Source organism: Lineus longissimus, chromosome 19 (genome assembly GCF_910592395.1).
Source record: "Lineus longissimus chromosome 19, tnLinLong1.2, whole genome shotgun sequence".
In the NCBI taxonomy this organism is placed as follows: domain Eukaryota; kingdom Metazoa; phylum Nemertea; class Pilidiophora; order Heteronemertea; family Lineidae; genus Lineus; species Lineus longissimus.
The window spans coordinates 3,407,848-3,431,352 of NC_088326.1; the positions used below are offsets into that span (position 1 = coordinate 3,407,848).

The 23,505-nt window shown below is 40.6% G+C and overlaps 1 protein-coding gene across 5 annotated transcripts; it reads left to right on the forward strand.

The window, feature by feature from the left end:
• Nucleotides 1-852: 852 nt before the first annotated feature.
• On the forward strand, nt 853-21,212 carry LOC135503489 (tetraspanin-18B-like). Of its 5 annotated transcripts, none has more exons than XM_064797105.1 (9): nt 853-1,101; nt 10,115-10,188; nt 10,752-10,982; nt 11,940-12,014; nt 12,488-12,610; nt 13,106-13,306; nt 13,762-13,851; nt 16,455-16,513; nt 18,007-21,212. In XM_064797105.1, the coding sequence occupies exons 2-8, from the start codon at nt 10,123-10,125 to the stop codon at nt 16,509-16,511; spliced, it is 843 nt and encodes a 280-aa protein (XP_064653175.1). In that variant the 5' UTR covers nt 853-1,101; nt 10,115-10,122; the 3' UTR covers nt 16,512-16,513; nt 18,007-21,212. The 5 variants fall into 5 exon arrangements, with proteins under 5 accessions (XP_064653175.1, XP_064653173.1, XP_064653174.1 ...); XM_064797103.1 differs by lacking the exon at nt 16,455-16,513 and adding an exon at nt 17,704-17,773; XM_064797104.1 differs by having other exon boundaries at nt 854-1,101; nt 17,861-21,212.
• Nucleotides 21,213-23,505: the final 2,293 nt, after the last annotated feature.

The following is a 23,505-nucleotide window of genomic DNA, read 5'->3' on the forward strand; positions in this document are numbered from 1 at the left end:
GGAACGCCGGGCCCGTCTCTTCAAAGGCGACCAATGAAGGGGAGAGGCTTATGTAACCGTTAAGGGTACATCCTCCTGAGGGTATCATCCATCGGATAATCCTGACGTCTTGAACGTCCGGAGGAGAATCCCACGGTTACGGTTAGAAAGTGTCATTTAAAGATTATGTATTTGAGATGGTATCCGCGTACGGTGGCTTGGAAAGGCCATCATATATTCTGAATGTACGAATTAACTTCTTAATACTTGAGCGTTTGACCTATGACTTAAGCACTCAACTTTAACTACTACAAAAAATTTATAAGGCGAGCTTATATGTTTTTGCTACTATAATTTATTATGCTATACTTTAATATCTCGAGCGCTCAACTTGAATCTCCAGCACTCGACTTATCTCGAATGCTCGCTGGACGTGCGTCGGAGTATGAACTCGCCTTTAGCGAACAATTGTACTTCACAAACATAGTTTCTAAGGGGCGGAGCTACAGGGGTTTAGGGGCAGGCCGAAGTTACCAAACATTTTTTTTCCATGATTTCGGCCAAAAAAATTCAAAGAGGGTCCTTTTGCCCCCCTCCAAAAAGTTGGGGAAGGGCCTGTATTATCAATGTTCGTATACATTTCCTAATGTAATCGTTCTCAACACAATGGAAGTCTGTAACCTACATAAGTGACGGTCAGATGACATACATTTTTCACGCTATATTTCTTTTAAAGCATGCAATCCCCAGGTGCCGCCATTAGCAACAATGGGACACGCATCCATGCACAGCTACAAGACTGTCTGATATGTGCATATAAAAGCCATCATACTGCAGCGCGCCAATGTGCCGTGCCACATATTCTATTGATGCATTCCATTTATTGATTCTAATTTATGGACCTTTCAACGTATGTAAAGAAAATATCTCGCTGGTCGGGTTTGCTCGAATAGTTTGAATTTCATTGTGAAACCTGCACAGGTCAAGAGGCCTCCCGACTGAATTTTGTGACGTCATTGTTGTTGGTTCGTTAGTTTCGTTGAGGTGTGTCATTTTACTGCATATTTCGAGCGGAATTAGGAGGGTTGATTTCGATAAAGACTTGGCAGCTGTATTTGTAAGGTAAGTGAGATGCGGTCCGGGTGTCTGTCCGTTATGACAGATCTGATGTCCGTCCGGCCGGGGTCCGTATCACCAATATGTCAACTTTTAGGAAAAACGCACATGCGGATATCACAGTTGTTACAGTCTTCTAATGGTCGACATATCAAATAGAGGCTCTTCGTCTGTCTGTCCGTCCGAAACGGCGCGGAGTGCAGTTATATTCCTTTTGAGAGATATCAGTGAGTCTTCGTTACACGTTCTTTTGTTTACTTTATGATTGTGGCCTATTTTTCCACTCGCTACACGAGGCTCTCTGTAAATCAAACACGCCCAACATGTCCACGTTGACTGAGCGTCGCAAATGACACTAGGCTGGTTTCGCAACCCATACGAACGACAAAGTACGAAGAAGAGGTGAAAATAAAGGGGATTTCAGAATATTTCTGCCAGTTTCAATCAACGCGTTAACTCAAATGCTGCTATATGCAAATACTATGCACCATGAACTATTCTGAAAAACTTGTCGCTTAATTATACATTGTATTCAGACTGTTCTCCAGGATACAATGTATATCCCAAGGAGTATTTTTTCAATGCAATACTGAATAAAATACGAACAGCAAAAAATGATGCACCCCCCACCCAAAATTTGATGGCTGGTTCCCTCCCAACCTTATGATGGCCACTATGGTGTGCCGTCTCAATAAACAGCGAAAATCATTTATTAGTGTGATGCTATTCCCTTGCTTACACTCCGGACGCAGTGGACCGGCCTCGTCGAATATAGGATGACGAAATAGACTGCCCGGGGAGTCTACCTTTGCTGAATACAACAAGTCGGTTATCCTTCGATCCCACATCTCGCCTGATCATGTCTGCACAGATCCGCTCGGACTAATAATTATAAATATACCGTGTCAATACTCGGTAACTCCATGCTGGAAATTGATTAAGTACACTCGCTACCTTGTTGCCTAGTTACTTTAGTGTTAGTCGATTTGAAATTCCTCCATCAATGGCCGTTCCATATTGCTTCCGAAGATGCAGGAGTGGCAAAGGGGAATCATTAAAGGGAGCACCGTGTGTCGGGGAACGACATCTTGACCCTCAATGATGTGTTGACATTGCCCAGCTTCCAGACAACCCGCAGCGGAGGCAATACCGCTGGAAGTTCTGTGGGAAAAGATTAATACGCAGTTATAATATACACAAGTCCGTATAATGCAGTTATCATGCATGAAAAATTTTGTGACACTTGGTTTTCATAGTACAAGTATCTGTATATCTATCTGTCAACACAATGGTAATATTGGAATATATAGTCATTACCAGTCCTTTCAACGTAATTGGAATTTTTGAAATTCAATTAAAAATTTCAAAGTGAAAAGCATTAGAATTTTTTACAATCACATAAACTACTTGGAGGTTTTCACCTCACCGAAAAACCGCTACGGGGTGCTTATTTGTCATGACCGAAAACTCTTTAGCTCGAAACCCATACCAGGCTCTTTGGATCAACAGGTCATAATGCATAGCGAATGAACGCGTCGAAACTAATCATCAATGACTTAAACAACAACTGCATGATAAGTTGAATATTTTTGCTTTATTTAAAATATGACTGCTACCGGGGTGTGCATTACTCTTGTTATACTAGGAAATAACATGATTGATGTCAATTTGCACCTGCTGTTGAAATGGTGTATCGCGTAGACTATATGGCGCTGGAAGATGTCATTGTGCGGCTGTGCGCAATAGCAGTAATTATTTTCCGTCCATAAATTAACGTCATGTCTAGACCAGCAACATTATCCGAAGCAGACATTAAAAATACTAGCATATACCCATGGAGCGGGCAAAGTTGAAATGTAATATACATTAGTTAAATGGGCACGATGATTGAGCTACATTAAATTTCTAACGTTACTGAAGTTTTATTAAAGGTTAAACACGAAATTAACTGCATTTAGGGACTTATTGCTGCTATCTACATGCAACCCCCAAAAGATTGATTGGAGTACGCTATTTTGCACAATGCATTGAGACCAGTGACAGCAGGTCCTGTTCCAAATAAGGCCCTCACATATTAAGCATATCACCTACCCACTCCCGTACCCAATGCCACTGTCGGACCAAAGCCAGGCGCATGGAGAGATGCAGAACGCAATTCAAACTGACAACATCAGTCAGTAAAGAATAAAACAAAGAGCAAGCGCTGGCCACTGTACATATTTTGTCCATCCTGGGATAACTGTTTATTGATACCCTGACTGCATGTTCCGGTAGGCCACTCTGCAGAATTTGCCTTATCACTCAGGTCAGTGTTTCTCGAATAGAACTAAAATAGAACAGGCTAATCATTAATCTCCCTGCTATACCCTGCACCATGGACCAGGTTGTATAGCACTACATACGTGCTGGAAGCTAATACTGATGTGGCAGGGAGAATATGCGTGAAGTTTGTGTATGCTTTTGAGAATGAGCGGAGCTCTCCAGTCGACGTGCTCTCTGAAAAGTTGTTATTTATTCTAAAACCACGAAGATATTCGACGTATGACACCCTCAGTGACACTCTTACGTATGATCCAGACCTACGAAGCCAAAGGTTGCAAGAATTCGACGCATTTCCAAGGCCCAATTTTGAAACAAAAATTACCTCCTAAATAGCGGCCACAACGCGCATTATAGTATAGATGATATTCAAGCATTCTCTCTGCCAGTATTAGTGTCCATGATTAATGGTGACTGCACATTGCGCTGTGTAATCGGACTAAAAAATGGCCGCGGCTGCAGACCGTAGGCCTACTGAGACAATACCACCAATGAATATTCATAGTTTGGAGGTCGAAGCCTATCAATTAGACGAGTGCATGTTTTTAACTCTCAAGTACATATTTGGAGAGGTATTGAAAAAATATTTGCTGTGGCAAGTACAGATATAAAGAAATTATTTGATTAAAAAATTAATTTCGAATTTTGCTAATTTGGTAATATAGGGGGCGTGTTTTGAGATTTTTTCTGCCATTTGGCTGAACAGAGTGGAAATATCAATGTCTATCTAACTTGTCGATTATCAAAAAATTTCCGTGGTCAACTACCAGTTTACTTTTCACCATTTACTTGCCCGACTGTCCGGAATATCATATCAAAATTTCAGATTCACAACCCCACGCAGTATTTGATGCGTCGCGGTCAAACATTGACAATTGAACTGCTAAAAGGCTTAAAAAATCAATGGTGTCTTGCCTCTACTCTCACTATATGGATAAAATTACGAAAACGTATGTCGTTTGAAAAAACATAATTCGAACCAATTGGTTTGTATCAGTTAAACTATGTGACAAGCTTTTGTGTGATCTTATGATGATGCAATGGCCTCAACAGGCCATTCGGAGACAATGGCGACCAATTCAAGCAGGGACGGATAGACGTAATCAATAAATAGAGTTCCGGGTCTGCGCAGGAGGATGGTCCACCAATTTACAGAAAATAGATTTGACAGAGCGGAAGAATGAACAAATTCATATCATGATGGCTCGTCATGGTAACCACGTCATCACATGTAAATACAACAATATTTATGGGATGATGGAAATTTTATTACTTGATGCAATATGATGTACTTCAAACAGCAATCACTATCAGAGGTGTGTTTTGTTGCAGGGCGACAACACGGTTGACGCCCATGCCTTCGTGAAAAACCTCCATATGAGAACATAATGACATCTTTTTCTTACAACAATTTAAAGTGTATTTCAGATAGATATCGCCAAAGTTATACTTGGCTGACCTTGTATAGTGTGATCACATAGTTGACCGCCTTTCGATGACACCGTGAAAGACCATTGGTTACAGGCCTACCCTAAGTATAATCTAGTGTTGTGCAACACCACTATCTTTCGGTAAATGTGTTCTGGTCACACTGCTCAGTTCAACTCAGAGCCTTTGGCCAGTACCATTTAAAAAATACTTTATTTCCTCTTTAAAAAAATCGAATTGGAACGCGCCAACAGTTACACAGCTTGGCTATGTGGCCAGTGGATATTTGCCACACACCTAAACTGATCAATTTCTTGATACATGTATTGCGCGTTTGGAAACAACATCTGCTATAGGGCCTATATTCCCACTACAAAATATTGATATCATGTACAGTCTTTTCTGAAGCGATAATTATATCGTATATGGTACTTAACCTCAACATGTATACACTATACATTTTGTAATTCATCAAGGTGAAAATATCAAAAACATGTTGTTCTAAATATAACCGAAATGTCTTCATTCAACGCCAATTCTGATTCATCTATGCCCATTTACGTACCAGGTATACGCAATGAGAATAGTATTCGCCAGTCTAAGATTTCGATTCAGTTAATTTCAACGGGTCAGTTATCTCAATGATTCACGAAGTGTTGTCAGAAGTTGAAAAGATGACCTCCATTTGCACAATGTAGCTTAAAATGATATTTATTACTGGGCTTGTCACCTACGTGAATCACGACCATGTGAAGTTTAGTAACCTTACTGTTATTTCGAAAACATACAAGAAACGCCCTAATAAAATTAATGTCCAGCGCTCTCATGGCGCGGTGATTTACGACATTTAAAGTTAAAAAGTCTATTCAAATTCGAAAAGTTATACAGTGAAACCTCCCACAGCGGACACCAGGCCTCTCTATTAAGAACAACCTCTCTATCAAGGACAGCACTTTCAGTCCGAAGGTGTCCTTAATAGAGAGGTTCTACTGCAGTAGAACCTCCCTTAGCGGACACCTCTCTAATAAGGACACCCTTTCTATTAAGGACACTATAGTTGTGATCCGTAGTTGGTTGTTGCCATTCAATTTGACCTCTCTAATCAGACACCTCTCTTTTAAGGACAGTACATGTACTTGTCAGTCCCGTCCTGAATAGAGACACACTTCAAGGTATAGATGTGCAACATTCAAAATAATTGACAGCAGTTTTCTATCCAGATGACCCTGCGTATTCATTGTGTTGGGCGTGGCCCCGTTATAAAAAAGCGTCCTAGACAGGTATAAATCATTCAACTAAACACTGCCTTGCCAATGAAATATTGCCGTTGAGCACCAGTTTTTTCCTCATTAAAAATGGCGTATGAATAGCCTGGATGATTTACTGCGATCCGGGTAATAATGTTAAAAAGTATCGGATGGTGGCAACGCCCTGTAGACCAGTCAGTGACCTTAGATACTCAGTACATACATACCCAAGTGCGCTTTTCAAGCCGATACTTCTTCACTAGACGCTATTTAGCCGGACGAGGGTCATGTACAAATGGCCATGTACATGCCTTTGCGAAACAAACGCGCAAAAACCCGCTACAGAGAGAGTGCGTCTTTTTTTACATGCCGATTTATCGGCGGTGCGTTAATTCTAAAGTCTCCTCCGTCATTGGAAGAGGTACACGTATACTGACGCACAACGCCGGCAGATCGGCATGTGAAAGTTTTTGACTGGGTGCCTTCAGTAAGCTTTCTGGCAATGGGTTCCAGAGCAGTGTAGCAGAAACGGAATAATGGGTTTGATCAGAAGAACATCTCTTCTGGCCTATATCAGTATTTGAATCTGCCAAAACTCGGGATCGGCACGAAAACACATTTTTTGTTTCCCTTGGGTCATTTTCAACTCAGTATTTACACAGTGTGCATCGCGTTTACTCAATGATATACAAAAATAGCCGCAGATCATCTCAAAGCAATCGCCGTCCGCTGAGTAACAATCGAGACCAAACGCCCCGCTGCTTAGGAACAAGGAATGAATATGTATGTCTTGCGTGCTCGAAGGAAAAATCGATCCATTTTAATCATGGAAGGTTGGATTTATAAGGTAAGGAAAGGCGTGGTGAATGGACCCGGAGAGCATAATTTCTTTAATCATTGCGCATTGTGACATGTACTGCAAATGACATAGATGAGTATTCTTCTAGAGAAGAAGATAACTTTGTTGCTTTTAGCAATGAATATGATAGCTGTAACGTCAACCCATACGTTAAGTGACATCATGGTATAGTCGTGACCGCCATGGTACGCCATATCAGTGCAGTATATAACCATACCGCCCCACGTGACGAAAATTAACTTTAGAATATCATAAATTATATATTTTTTGTATTGCATGTCTGTATTCATATCTACAGTGGCTGGGAAAGGACATCACATGATCATTTTTCAACATTAAAATAAAATTCAGGAAATGTCTCGATCGATGTTTTTTCAACATGAAAAATTTTTTTCAGGAAAAATCTCGATCGATGGAATTATTATATAAAATAAATAACTCGGGCGATCGAGATATTATCTCGGGTGATCGAGTTATTTATCTCGAGCGATCGAGATAATGTTCATATTTATATAGCGCTAATCAGTAAAGACTGCTCAAGCGCTTTTGATGGTAAAGAGCCAGGTCTTTAGTCCCTTTCTGAAAGACAAGGTGTCCTTATTGTCCTTGAGGGTGTCGGGGGGGGGGGGGGGATTCCAGAGTCTGGCTGCGGCAGCCTGAAAACTACGAGTTCCAAATCCTGTCTTCGGTCTGGGAACAAGTTGAAGAAAAAAAATCATGTGATGTCCTTTCCCAGCCACCGTACATGTCGATGTACACAGCTGCATGGCAAATAATACTGATCTATGTATAATTTAATGAAAATTAATTAATGCAGTTCTCAGAAATATAGATTTTTTGTGTTGCATTCGACCATTTCAGAGGGAAACACTTGTGACCATACATATGCATGAAGCTTATGTTATTTCCTCGCAGTTTCTCCGTGGCTGCCCCTTATCTCTGGAATCGACTCCCCAAAGCAATTACATCCGCTGAGACCCTCACCCAATTCAAATCCCTTCTTAAAACACACTTGTTGTTCAATCTTCACTTCCAAAAAAATAGAGGAGGTAGCGCTTTGAGCAGGGTGACCTGGAAAGGCGCTTTACAAATTCTATATTTATATTTATTTATTTATCCTCATGATTATCTTAATTGTTTAAAGTGACTAATAAGCCCAAGAGGGCTGGGTGTTCTATTTATTTGTATTTGTTTAATTAATTGTATATATAATTTGTGTACACTAGTCACTATAATAAATAAATGATAAATAAATAAATAAATAATAATCTTAAAGGAGATTGCTCGTCAATCCACGTGACTATCAGAGACACCTGCAGTGAAAATATTCAACTACTTCGGTTTCCATATAAGGGATAGTCATTAGCATATTTCTACTACAATGTTTACTATGAGTCTAAGCACGTGGGTCACCCAGGTGGCTCCGCAAGCGAGGTAACTTGACGAGGCATGGTGTTATACTATAATAGTACCTTACGAATCCGCATGGAGCGCGTTATCGATAATGGTCGCAAATAATGTCAAAAACATAAAAAGTTATCGTAAATATTGTTATATTTCTGGATATTGGAGTATGTAAATGATAAGGAGACCTAAACCAATGACAGACCAGTATCCTATGAACCTTACTAGTGATTTGGAGTTCTTGAAACTCCTTAGATTTATCAATGAAAGCTTATTCCCGCCTTAGGTTTTTACCGGGCCATTCATAGCACACCAATTTCTTAAGCGTTTTAACGAGAACTGTCCTTTAACCATGTCCATCAGATGAAGTCAATGCACATGTGTTACACCTTTTACGTGTTCAACATTCCCAGAATCATGACAATACATTCAAATTTTTTTCTTATTTCTTCGATTTAGCAGCTGCACAAAGGCGAAAATTTACATTTTAGGAGCCGATTACTAAAGCCCCGCTCAGAGTGATATCATATAAAATGGACACTTAGTATGTCTGAGCAATACTTGGTCTCAGTTAAATATCAATACAGGATTTGATATGGTTCTGAATGATAATTTTGATGCTATCCAACTTAAAAAGTGTATCATGTATTTGTACACGTCGTATAATGATATACAAGTAGGCCGACACTGAATGTCGTTTGCCATAAAATATATAGCTCTGAATACATAATTTGACGACAGAACTATTTGAAAAATGATCGCTTAGGGGTAACGGCCTTTAAACAAGTCGGCCCGACCTGTATAATACCCTATTCATCGTTCTCCCAGATATCGGGCGTGTTTATATCAAACGAGACAATAACTAGCCTATTTCTAATGTATTTTGAAATGACTTTGTGGCTATAAAAGCGCAAGTATTATTTCCTGCGACGCATCATCACTCAACCAAATCAAAAGTTCAGAAAAATAAAGCCTCGTATTTCAAATTACTGTCGGGTGGTGCGGCAGAGACAGCGACTGTCGCCGCTGACATGTCGGTGCAACGTTTTTTGTTGCTCCCAATATTTCAGTGTTTCCACTCAATAGACAGTTAGGGAGATCACAACTTTTCAACAGAGGTAACAAGAACTGCATTTCAGTGTTCCCACACAATGAGGGTAAACACTCCGAAATAGACACACTCAAAGACGTTACACCCAGGACTCGAGCTAGGATACTTACCAGGTTCACACATATGCCCCTCTACTTGCATGTAAGGAGGTATCTACCAGAAGTGAAATTGACCAGATCTCCCGAAATTTTTACCGAGAATGATATAGCCCCGCCTGACCTGTCAGGTTATTGAGGATCCATTTTAGCCATGCAGTTCGTAATATATGTCCTCATCGCCAAACCATATGTTTAATGGGCCAACTTGGACATCAGATATGTTTTCCATGCTAAAGCGGCTTCCAGCTGGACCGCAACTTCTCCGAACAGGGTCATTGAAAAATCATTGAACTGCAAAAAAGAATGCACTAGAACGGGGTGTAGCTTTTGGCCTGCCTGAAATTCGCAAGCCATGTCCAAAACTGCTTCGAAAAACTGACGGAAGTCTATAACATATATCACGTTAGTATAATACTACTAGTGGCGGCGCATGGTGTCAAGCTGGGGTATTATTTTCCTGGCTAGGTAAATCCCACACCCAAGTTGTCCCTTTAAGTGAAGCTAGTCGATGTATGGCTGTCATGATACATCTAAATCATTTCCTTATTTCCAGCACGCAAGATGGGTCTCAGTTGTGGTATGAAATGCCTGAAGTACATACTCTTCACCTTCAACATTATTCTCTTCGTAAGTAAAATTATTCTTGTCGGGTATTTCCGTGATCTTCGCGACGTAGTCCTCGGAATTGTCCGGACCTCAACTCCCTCACATCGCACTTGGTCGTCAAAATTAAACTATTGATGACGTCACAGTAGTGACAGCCAATCGTGTATCTGATCGCGTTACTCGCTAAATCTTCCAGAAAGCATTTAAACAGATGTTGGCTGATATATACCTGAAACCAAACGATTTTTTCAGGGTTTTTTGGGCTTTGTGGTCCCGAATTAACTCAAAACATATTTAGCAGCACATTTTTAAAGAAAATAGTAAATAAATGATCTATTGTATTTTTTTAAGCGTCTTACAAATATCGTTACTGTTAAAGAGTTAGAACAGTTTACAAGAGATCTGTATAAAATATCATCAGAGATGTGTTCAAATTTGATAAACTTCTTGTCCGTTTACCTCCTAGATATAGAACTTTAAAGAGTGGCATTTTTTCTGAATGGTTAGAGCGCCAAGGTGAACGTTCTGAGCGTCCCCTGCCCAGTAAACATCAAGAAGTTGTGGAAACCTTTTTCTGCTTTCAGCTGATTGGCGCCGCCCTTCTTGCCGTTGGTATCTTTGTCGCGGTGGACGCATCCAAACTCTTCGAACTTTTGGATAAAGTGAGTTTCACGCAAGAGGTTGGAGGCCTTGATGTTAAATCCCTTCTGAAGCAAAGCGCCTACGTCATAATAGCGTTCGGTGCTTTCGTTTTCCTCGTTGCGTTCCTCGGATGCTGCGGCGCGATCAAAGAAAGCAAGTGCATGCTGGGAACGGTGAGTAGATGTTTAAAGCTGATACAAATATTTTTTGGTTCTACAATTGCCTTCAAAGAAGGTTAAAATCAAGCGGCGTAAACGTTTTGTGCCTGGTTGCTCAAAACAGATTTGTCACTACCGCTGACGTTAACTCAACTTGACGTTATCACCTTCAGATAAGCCCTTAGACTTAAGCTAACGCCAGCGTTAGTGACAAAACTTGTTTTTAAGAACCGGTTCTGATGACACATATTCAAGTGTTATGGATATGTGACAAAAAGTATTACAGTCATAAATTCAGGCCAAGAAAAAGAGAAAGGAAAAACGCGTGACGACACTTAAGAAGTTTTTATACATCTATTCTTATACATCTGTCTGCGTTATACATGTATCGATCGCACGGCCATAAATCTTACATATTGACAAAAATAACTTACGCATCATCTCGAAATGACGCGCACTAACCACGCTGCGCCGCCCTCGGCAGATTGCAAAACCAACTACTCCCGCCTGGGGTAATTTATTCACAGCCACACCGAGAGAAGAATTGTAGTCACTCCGTGTCTATCGGGCCAATATTTCAACCAATTACAGAGTGTGGAATAGAAAAGATCACCAACTGTAAAATGATAGACAGAATATGACATCCCGCACTCTTTAAATTGATAAGCAAAAATAACTATCAAGTGATTTTTACTACTCTTATACAATGTAGTCCGTCTTGCACCGACTGTCAAATTAGTGGTTTTCACTATCGAAATAGTTAAACAGGTTCATTGTTACTTTTTTCTACTTTTTTTAGCTAGAACAACTAATTGTTTATTGTCACTACTATTTTACTTATTACACGTACAGTTGGTGCACTAGGGACTACTAGATCAGTTGTTTTTACGTAAAACTTTAAGAGTGCGTGGTGTAGAATTAATTTCGCTTGTTTTGTCATAAATTTATGTTGTTGTTCCTTTATGGTTTCAGTATGCCACGATCGTCTGCATCTGTCTGATTGTTGAGATCGCCGCCGTTATTCTGGCCGCCGTATTCTGGAATCACGTGAGTTACGTTTTCTACATCCTAATCACGTGATAGTCTCTAAAACCACATTCCACTTACGGGCCACATTCCACTTACGGGCCACATTCCACATACGGATCACATTCATCATACGGACCACATTCCACATACGGGCCACTCATTCGACATACGGGCCACAGTTCACATACCAAAAACCCATCATTGAGTTTCTTTTAAATCGAGTTCATCGCGATGAGTTCATTGTGTTGTCCCTCCGCGCAGCAATCCAAATTGCACAAAGTCGATCACTGCGCGGAGGGCTCACATTCGGAATAAAAATCTGGAAAACCTGATACATGTACTTCCGTCGGTTTTGTAATTTTTCCATTTTCTGTTGAAATTGGTGATGGAGCTTGTCGGGTGGAAGGTGACTGGGCAGTGACAGCCTGGCAAAGATGCCCTTAATTACTCCGTTAGTCCTTAACGAGTCTATGTTTCACTTATGACTTCAGACTAAGGCGGAACTGGAGAATTATCTCAACAGGACCATCATTGAAGACTACAATGGATACAATACGAAACTGGTTCCTACGGGTAATACGGATTCACTTGCATGGGATTTTATTATGATATATGTAAGTATTTTGATTTATATTTTTCAAATAAAAAGGCCGTAAGTGACTAACAAAAGGTCGACACATATGTATATACGCCTGGGTGCAGCTGGCCATGGGGCCCAGGGCCTGGTTTTTCAAGACATACATCTTGGCGCTAACCCCTCAGTTGTTTCAACAACCGAATACTTGTGCCATCCAAACTCACTGTTGCCGCGTACTGCCCTCATCGCAGAAGAAAAAACATGTAGATGCCAAGAGATGCGATTTCAGGCTTTTCCCGACATTTAATGTCATTGATAGTTATCTCTTAAATAAAAATTGTCAAATCAAGATGCTCTTGTAATAGGATTCCGTGCCATTACTGTCGGGCAAGCTTTACAAAAACTGAATTTCTCTCCAGTTATTTTCCAACAGTCCTTGCCAAAAGTGTCTCAGAGACCCCCTCCCCCAACAGAATGAAATATTTTTGTTTGTATTTCGATAATGCTGATAGCTTATATATTGCAATTTTAGTTCAAGTGTTGCGGCCGCAATAACTACAAAGATTTCGATAATGCTTTAAAGTGGAACAAGACATTGCCCGACGGCAAGGGAACCGCGAAGATCCCTCCCGCCTGCTGCGTCATGAAAGACAATCATAAGTTCCCGAACATGACCATTAAAGATCCGAAGTGTCCGACAAATCCCACTACTACGAATGCTTACATGAAAGACGTAAGTCTAAAACTAGCCTAATACCATGGAACCCCACGGGTGGCGCAAAATCGGCCACTGCTGGGGGCTACTTCAAAATAAATGCTAACTGTTATGGAGTGTCAGGGGCCAAGTTCTTTAGATATTTGAAATTTGTAACTGAATTTGAAAATTTCGAATTGTGTAAATACCTAATGAATATAAATTTCAACAATGCAGTTGTGTAAACAGGTACTAATACATACACACATAGACCAAGGCACATAGACATAAAAACCAGGTTTCAGCAAACTCGTATCCATAGCAATCGCCACTATACGATATTGGGTATAACTATTTTCCTGGACCACTAGTAATTGCGGACGGCGTACCCCTTTAGGAGTGATTGAGCGCCTCCATTCAAAATCAAAAGAATGACATCTTTTTGTGTCACAGAGCTAGCACGTGAATACAAACAAGACTTCCTTTTTTTGCAGAACCAGGGCTGCCAGAAGGCGGTAGAGGAGAAGATCTCCAAGTATGCCGCCCCCATCATCGGAGTCTGCGCTGCAGTGGCCTTCATACAGGTGAGCTGTGGATTGCAACGAATTATATACAATGTCAACTAGGACAGCACCACCTTTTCCGTGGCATTCCCTGATATTCGGCCTGGTTTCCGAAATTTCATTCCCAATCCGTTTCATTCAACTCTGCTTTTCCTTTTCACTTACTACCATTCCTTTACACTTACTACCATTCCTTTACACTTGCTACCATCCTTATAATACTACCATCATCTACACTTACTACCATTCCTTTATATGTTCTACCATTCCTTTACACTTACTACCATTCCTTTACACTTGCTACCATCCTTATAATACTACCATCATCTACACTTACTACCATTCCTTTATATGTTCTACCAATCCTTTACACTTGCTACCATTCCTTTACACTTGCTACCATTTCTTCACACTTACTACCATTTCTTTATATGTTTTACCATTCCTTTACTTGCTACCATTCCTTTACACTTGCTACCATCCTTATAATACTACCATCATCTACACTTACTACCATTCCTTTATATATGTTCTACCAATCCTTTACACTTGCTACCATTCCTTTACACTTGCTACCATTTCTTCACACTTACTACCATTTCTTTATATGTTTTACCATTCCTTTACTTGCTACCATTCCTTTACACTTGCTACCATCCTTATAATACTACCATCATCTACACTTACTACCATTCCTTTATATGTTCTACCATTCCTATACTTGCTACCATTCCTTTACACTTACTACCATCATCTACACTTACTACCATTCCTTTATATGTTCTACCATTCCTATACTTACTACCAATCCTTTACACTTGCTACCATTCCTTTACACTTACTACCATCCTTACTACCATCATCTACACTCCCATTCCTTTATATGTTCTACCATTCCTATACTTGCTACCATTCCTTTACACTTGCTACCATTCCTTTACACTTGCTACCATTCCTTTACACTTACTACCATCCTTACTACCATCATCTACACTCCCATTCCTTTATATGTTCTACCATTCCTATACTTGCTACCATTCCTTTACACTTGCTACCATTCCTTTACACTTGCTACCATTCCTTTACAGCTGTGTTGCCGTGTCTTTATGCTTAGTACATTTCTTTTACACTTACCGGTACTATTGTATTCTTTACAGTTACTGAGATAATGCTGTCAGCTATTCATCACGAGTTTATTAATTTCACCAGTTAATGAATTAATGTCAAATTCCGTTCTATTCACACTCGGCCAGCATTGTGTATTCATTCGCGCTTTGCCCTAATTTAAGTGAAACATTGAGTCCTAGACGAAATGTCGGATTGTCAGCTTTTGATTTATGTTTTTCTGTCATACAGGATGTATCACAAAAAAGTAACATGTGTAGTTTTGACCACCAACTCCCGCCGCTTAACCTCGGAACCACTTTTCGAGATTTATAAGAGAGAATGCTCTACTTAATTTTATCATTGTGTGTTGCTTCTGTCGTATAACCGTGCCAGTGTGATTGGGAAATTTGTCCTTGGAAAGACTGTCCCGGTAACAAAGGATTCTATTACGTGCCCTGAGGAATCAAATGTTTTGTGTTTTCATAGAGCCATCTCTTAGTCTTACCAAATAATAGGGACGGACACTTTTCCAGGGGACACTTAAAAGTGCTACGCCGACTCCATGCCGAAATTACATGCCTCCGGTTTCGGATACATTTGGGAGGACACGAAATACTGTATTCATGGCTCTTCTGATACACCCTGTATACACTTGCCAGGCCTGCTCACGGCTCTAGGAAAATTCGTCCCCGGAAAATTCGTCCCCGGAAAACTCGTCCCCGGAAAATTCGTCCCCTAGGAAAATTCGTCCCCGGATAATTTGTCCCCGGATAATTTGTCCCCGAGGATAATTCGTCCCTGGAAAATTCGTCCCAGAGGAAAATTCGTCCCCGGAGTATTTGTCCCCGAGGAAAATTCGTCCCTGGAAAATACCTCCCCAGAAAATTTAACAAAAGTTGAAAGTTTCTGACATTACTTTCTGGAAATAACTACTACTTACTACTTTCGACTTTTCTCATTCAGCGTTATATCTCTCTTTACTACCCTACTAGCTAGTTACCTACCCCACTATTTTCATAGTTGGTAGAGGTAGGCAGGCGAAATAATTTATATTTTTTCAAATAAGTATTTTTACTGGTCAGAATGAAAGAAAAGCTCTAAATTCTTCAATAAAATATTTCGCCTGCCTACCTCTACCTACTATGAAAATAGTGGGGTAGGTAACTAGCTAGTAAAGGAGATGTTACACTGAATGAGAAAAATCGAAAGTTGTAGTTATTACTCCAGTCCATTCGACAAGACTAAAGAGTCTTAGAAAGTAAAGTCAGAAACTTTCAACTTTATAAAATTTTCTGGGGACGAATTATCCTCGGGGACAAATTTTCCGGGGACGAATTTTCCAGGGACGAATTATCCTCGGGGACGAATTATCCTCGGGGACGAATTTTCCAGGTACGAATTTTCCTTGGGGACGAATTTTCCGGGGACGAATTATCCGGGGACGAATTTTCCTGTAACCCCTGCTCACACAGTTTATGCCTCCGCGCCTCAGCTTACTTACACTTTTTCCCTTGCAGCTTTTTGTTGTTATTTCCGCCTGCTGCGTGTGTCACAAAATTGGCAAAGAGGACTAATGGTAAATCGCAGAGAGGAAACCGAAAGTGCGTCACTTTAGGTTTCTTCGATGTACATCTTGCATGCAAAATGGTATAGGAGATCTCTCTGTGGTTTTCTACTACTCACTTTTCTTCACACAAATCATCCGGGCCAGACCCTGCACTGGGACCCGGCAATTTCTTATGTATACTGTGTAGTACCGGGTGTAATCCGCGCCCCAAGAGCCAATCTTGACACTAGAGGCGCTTATTTCGTTCCTTATTTTAGATTTCGCACCCTGTGAGTTTGCACAAGAGCCTGCCATACATGCTCCCCGCAGCTGGCAATGCAGTGTGAAGCGGTCATGCATGAATATCATTGCTTTGGTGAATGGCCCATAAAATGAGAGACAAAACTTTACGCCATCATTTCGAGTACTGAGGTTCCCGTAGTTCCTAGAAAATGTTGGATTTCCTGCTGCCGATTATATCTAGCACCCAGGTGAGGAAATCAGGGGTTCCTCAGGATGATCTAGCACTGAACTAGCACCTGTAAGAGTTGGGACAGGTCATACAGAGTAGGCTAAAAAACCGGGTGCGCTGTTCAATAGATTGGCATAAAGAATGAGGACATTATCGTAATGATGGCGGCGTAGGCGTTCATTGGATTTGAGTGTGTGTGTCGGCCGGGTGATCAGCGGTTGCACTGTCCAGTTTTGTGTGTTTTTCCTGTTTCGGACAAAAATCTAAATATTTCGAAAATGAGCTGTCTAAACTTCTTTTTTTCACATTTTTCTCGAGCATTGGCTATGGTGCTTCATTTTTGGATATACATATAATAAATTGTTTTAAAACTCGCGGTATTTAGTGATTTGGGGGTCTGGTTTGAAATTTTTAGTTTGGGGTGGCGGCAAGTGCTCGGAGCCAATTACTGACTTGTGTTCATTAAATAAATGAGATGAGTTCGTGTAGAAAGAGGAGATCACGGCCTTTCAAGTGGGGTACAGCGCCAATTGGTCATTCTTTGAAAAGCGCCTTCGAAACGCATCTGACGTTACGCACTTTCGGGAAAACTGAAGTGACGTACGAAGAGACGCGGCCCCGCTACCCTATTTGAGAGGTTGTGCAACCGGCTAACGACCTGCTGACCACATCTTCAATTTTTAGACTGAATTATAGTCGGATCGCTATGAAGCATTCTTAAATGTATCTTTTTTCTTTTTCATTATAGTTATTCGTCGTTATTGCTGCATGCTGTTTGTGCCATAACGTTGGAAAGGTTGATGACGAAATGGCATAAGGTGTGAGTCCACGGCAGTGATGTTTTTAAATGGGTTAAGAGAGATCAGTATTTGTTACCGACGCCATTTTTTTTCTTCTCGTTTTAGTTGTTCGTGATCATTGCGGCATGTTGCGTGTGCCACCAGATAGGGAAGGGTGACAATTATGCTGCGTGAGTGTCGTCACAGGGCACTGACATATAGAGAGGTTGAGACATCATTATTTACGTTCAGCCCTTCTTGTTTCGTTTTAGTTGTTCGTTATTATTGCTGCTTGCTGCGTGTGCCGCCATATTGGGAGAGACGATGACTTTAAGGGCTGATCAGTGACGTCACGTAAATAGAGAGGCTTAGATATATCAGTAGTTTCCATTCCATACAGGTACGAATGTAGGCTTACGCAGGCTAAGGCAGCCATAAAAAGAAAAACAAAAATTGATAGACATTGACACTGGCAATATTAGTGCGATTATTACTTCAAGTTGATTACGAAAAGTGGCTTCAATCTTATTCTATGTACTAAAACTTCATAATTTCTGCTCATAGCATTATTTCATTGACATCCAAGTAAGACCGGATTTATACTTAATCCACACTTGTTGACATCAGATACAATAAGAGGTGTGAGAATTTCTTAGAAAATTCATCCCGATGCTAAATGCGTTGAACACGTACACCAGGATATTTCTAAACCTGTCTATTCATTTGAAAACGCAGTAATTGATGACGTAAATATTGTAAATACCATGTCATTGTTTTTGGGCACACAGCATTTTCAAACTTCTTTAATGTTTCATCTGAACAGGAAGCATCCCCCTCTAAATAGATTTTTAGACTTTTGTTAAAAGGACACGTTTTGTTAAAGGAACAAGATATGTTGTTTTTTCGTACAAAAATGGTTTCCAGCGGGACCGTGACTTCCCCTAGTATGATCCGAAAGTATCAAACTGCAATATTAGAAAAGAATACACCAGTCACCCGACCTTAAATAGGCAATCCGTTTTCCAAAACCGCCTCAAACATTTGTGAAAGTCGACAAGACTCAGTGTCGTGGTATTGCAGGTGGCGGCACATGGATTGGTGGCAATATGGGGTATCATCCTCTGAATGAACTCCCACTCAAAATCAAATCCTTCCTGTCCCTTTAATACCAAGATCGTGCAACACAAATATTGTATCTTTTATATACGTGGTGGATACAGCTAATCAATCGTATATTCGTATGTATATTGTACGAATACGGCATGTGAAAATAATTCTAATTTTACAACCGTTTGTCTTTATCATTACTCTCATTTCATTTGTGTAAGGTCAGTGACATACAATGTTGGCCCAAGGAGTATTATTAGACTTGTCGTTCGGCTGATCAACCATTTTGGCAATACTGTAAACTGACAAAGTTTCGCGCCGTTTTATTTCGAGTTTCCAAGTCGCAAAAATTTCCGAAAAAAACTAAATTTTCACGATTTTTTTGAGGATGACGAAATTTCTCTCGGTATTTCGATATAAGAGAATATTTTTTCGCGGTGTTTATGTTCGCGAGTTTAAACTATTCACGAAACTCGCGAAAATAAAACGCCGTGAAAATTTAGATGGCTGTGACCGATGCAGTACATACATATATGAGGCGTATTTATGCCTAAAATCAACTGACCTTATGCGAATGAATATAGAGTATTTAAATACGTGTAAAGCAGAAATGGTTCAAATACTGTCCAGCAAACTGTCCATCAAATACCGTCAAGCAAACAAACCCGTCCGATCGAATTTGAAATAACAGTGAAGATCTTTTTTTTAGTGAAGAACTGTAAAACAAATTTAAATATATACATGTATGCACTCTAAAATAGCTTGTACCGCTAGTGGCCAGGCCACGAGTTAATGTATTCCAGGTAGATATCCTGCTGAGCCGAGTGGGCTGTGTTTAGGTCATGGTTGTCAGCTTAATACTTATGGGTTGTCAGCTTAACACTTTGAATGTTGTGAGCTAAACACAATGAGACTTAGTGTTGTCAGCTTAACACTTATGGGTTGTCAGCTTAACACTTTGAATGTTGTGAGCTAAACACAATAAGACTTAGTGTTGTCAGCTTAACACTTGTCAGCTTAACACTGTGAATGTTGTGAGCTAAACACAATAAGACTTAGTGTTGTCAGCTTAACACTTGTCAGCTTAACACTGTGAATGTTGTGAGCTAAACACAATAAGACTTAGTGTTGTCAGCTTAACACTTGTCAGCTTAACACTGTGAATGTTGTGAGCTAAACACAATAAGACGTAGTGTTGTCAGCTTAACACAAAAATCGTTCTGAGCTTAACACTTTAAGAGTTGTCAGCCTAACATTTTAAGTATTTTCTGAGTCATCACGATCAGCCCGTGGCATTTTGGTGGTTTATACGTGGGTTGATAACACTAATACCTGAGTAAAATTGAAATAAAACACTTATTACTAATAAAACTTTCGTCAATTATGCTCAACACTTTAACTTTCGTCAATTATGCTCAACACTTAGAGTCATAACGCTGAAGCTAATCAAATGATAACTCTGAGCGTTGTAATACTCCGAGTGATAACACTAAGAGAGTGATAACACCATAAGATGGATAACACTATGAAACTGATGACACTATAAGAGTGATAACACTATAAGTTTGGTAACACTATGTAATTGATAAAAAACTTTAAGAGTAACATCACTTGCTGAGATAAACGCCCACAGTGCTAACGCTTCGACTTATAACGTAACAGCAATAATTCAGTAGCAGTTACATAGGCCTACACTAGTTCACCGATAACACCATAAAAGTGATGACACTATAAGATTGATAACACTATGATATTGAGAACACTTGCTGAGATATAAACCCATGCTGACGCATAGACCAATAACATTCATAGCATTTAATAATTTTGTAATCAGTTACATACTCTTTCATACAACTTTTTCCGAGACGTACCAAGGCCAGGGAGGCTTCCATCTCGTGCGTGAGCGATAGAAAAAGTGCCGGTGACACCAATTTGTGCGATGACACTGACGTCAAGTTACGGCCTGACGTTTGTGCCTACCTCGCAGTAATTAAAGAAGTGGTCGTATAGCTGTGAAAGTCAAGTATCTGAAGCCATCTTTTGTGCCATATCGATATTAGAATACTAGTTGTTAAATGGAAGTTTAGATTTGTGAACAGTAATATCTAAAGGCCGATTTTATGCCTTCATAACTCAAATTTGAAATGTCTGATTTTGTATATTTACCAGCAAACAAAGGAACTAAAAGGACGGCCATGATTTAAGGCTGTGGGTAATATTAGTTGATTTTTCAATATTTTATCATAATGTTATAAACACTAGTTCATGTAGTAGAGTAGAGAAATGTTTCATATTTTTAATCGCTTTGCATTATGATACAATAGTCTATCTTTTGTAAGACCGGATATGTAAATAAATTAACTGTATAGAATCCACTTCTGCTTTTATTCTTTGTCATAAATATTCCCGGTAGAATATATAGGCCACGTCACCTGAAGATCATGATACCGCTAGAAAATGTAGGGCTTAGATCACTATTAACTGTTCAGTAGTACCATGGGACAAATGTGATGAAATTTAAAAAAGCCCTGTCATGCCTAAATACTGCCTGGAATGTTAGTTATTTGCTTTCCAAATATCATTTTAGGCTTTTTTATTTTAAATGATATCAACTAACAGGATTCAGGTCGCTCTTGAGATAGGAACTCTTTTTCTAGATTTTACGGGGTCGGAAAGATATTCTCTCACAGGCAGTAAACACGGCCCCGCATCGTGTCATATTCTGGCATGTCTCACAAAAACGCTAATAAAACAATTTAGAATAATTGGAACTTTCTAAAATTCACTTATGACATTGACCAAATATAGGACTATATTTCTGCAAAGTTTGATGAAAATTGCAGCAATGAGTTATTTTTGAATCACGAAAATGTATGTACACAAAATGTACACGGACTTTATAGCAGATTAAATTGTGTACTGAGCCCTGTATGTACAAGAAGTCATGTCACAGGCGTACTCACGTGCTTTGTCATACTACACCAAGGCGGCAGCACTATACGGTGCCCCAGTTCGCGCAAGGCGAATTCAAATTCAAATTCAAATTCAAGGCGAATGTAGAAGGCATATCACAGACGTACGTGCTTCGTCATACTACACCAAGGTGGCAGCACTATACGGTGCCCCAGTTCGCACAAGGAGACTGTATCACAGACGTACTTACGTGTTTCATCATACAACACCAAGGTGGCAGCACTATACGGTGCACCAGTTCCCACAAGGAGACCGTGGAAGACGTATCACAGACGTACTTACGTGCTTCGTCATACTACACCAAGGTGGCAGCACTATACGGCGCCCTAGTTCACACACGGAGACTGTAGAAGACATATCACAGACGTACTTACGTGCTTTGTCATACTACACCAAGGTGGCAGCACTATACGGTGCCCCAGTTCGCTCACGGAGACTGTAGAAGGCATATCACAGACGTACTTACGTGCTTCGTCATACTTCACCAAGGTGGCAGCACTATACGGTGCCCCAGTTCGCTCACGGAGACTGTAGAAGGCATATCACAGACGTACTTACGTGCTTCGTCATACTTCACCAAGGTGGCAGCACTATACGGTGCCCCAGTTCGCACAAGGAGACTGTAGAAGGCATAACACAGACGTACTTACGTTCTTCGTCATACTTCACCAAGGTGGCAGCACTATACGGTGCCCCAGTTCGCACAAGGAGACTGTAGAAGGCATATCACAGGCGCACGTACGTACTTCGTCATACTACACCAAGTGGCAGCACTATACGGTGCCCCAGTTCGCACAAGGAGACTGTAGAAGGCATATCACAGACAGACTTACGTGCTTCGTCATACTACACCAAGGTGGCAGCACTATACGGTGCCCCAGTTCGCATAAGGAGACTGTAGAAGGCATATCACAGACAGACTTACGTGCTTCGTCATACTACACCAAGGTGGCAGCACTATACGGTGCCCCAGTTCGCACAAGGAGACTGTGGAAGACGTATCACAGGCGTACTTACGTACTTCGTCATGCTACACCAAGGTGGCAGCACTATACGGTGCCCCAGTTCGCACACGGAGACTGTAGAAGGCATAACACAGACGGACGTACGTGCTTCGTCATACTACACCAAGGTGGCAGCACTATACGGTGCCCCAGTTCGCACACGGAGACTGTAGAAGGCATAACATAGACGGACTTACGTGCTTCGTCATATTACACCAAGGTGGCAGCACTATACGGTGCCCCAGTTCGCACAAGGAGACTGTGGAAGACGTATCACAGGCGTACTTACGTACTTCGTCATACTACACCAAGGTGGCAGCACTATACGGTGCCCCAGTTCGCACACGGAGACTGTAGAAGGCATAACACAGACGGACTTACGTGCTTCGTCATATTACACCAAGGTGGCAGCACTATACGGTGCCCCAGCTCTTGTACCTTTCTTAGTAAGAAAATTCATTCATTCATTCATTCATGTTCGCACAAGGAGAGGGCAGACGTACTTACGTGCTTCGTCATACTACACCAAGGTGGCAGCACTATACGGTTAGTAATTTAGCCCCACAGCAGGTATATGGTAGGTCCGGACCGTATGGTGTCGCCCCCTATTATCAGATTCTGTTGTGCAAAGTTTATTTTATTACTGTTGATATAGTTGTACACGTTGTATCATTCATTTGTAATAAA

Bases quoted from the DNA above. Each gene is read 5' to 3' on its own strand.
- LOC135503489 (XM_064797103.1), top strand. From the start codon at position 10,123: ATGGGTCTCAGTTGTGGTATGAAATGCCTGAAGTACATACTCTTCACC. The intron at 13,307-13,761 runs GTAAGTCTAAAA...CTTTTTTTGCAG, and splicing joins CGAATGCTTACATGAAAGAC to AACCAGGGCTGCCAGAAGGC. The intron at 13,852-17,703 runs GTGAGCTGTGGA...TTTTCATTATAG, and splicing joins CTGCAGTGGCCTTCATACAG to TTATTCGTCGTTATTGCTGC.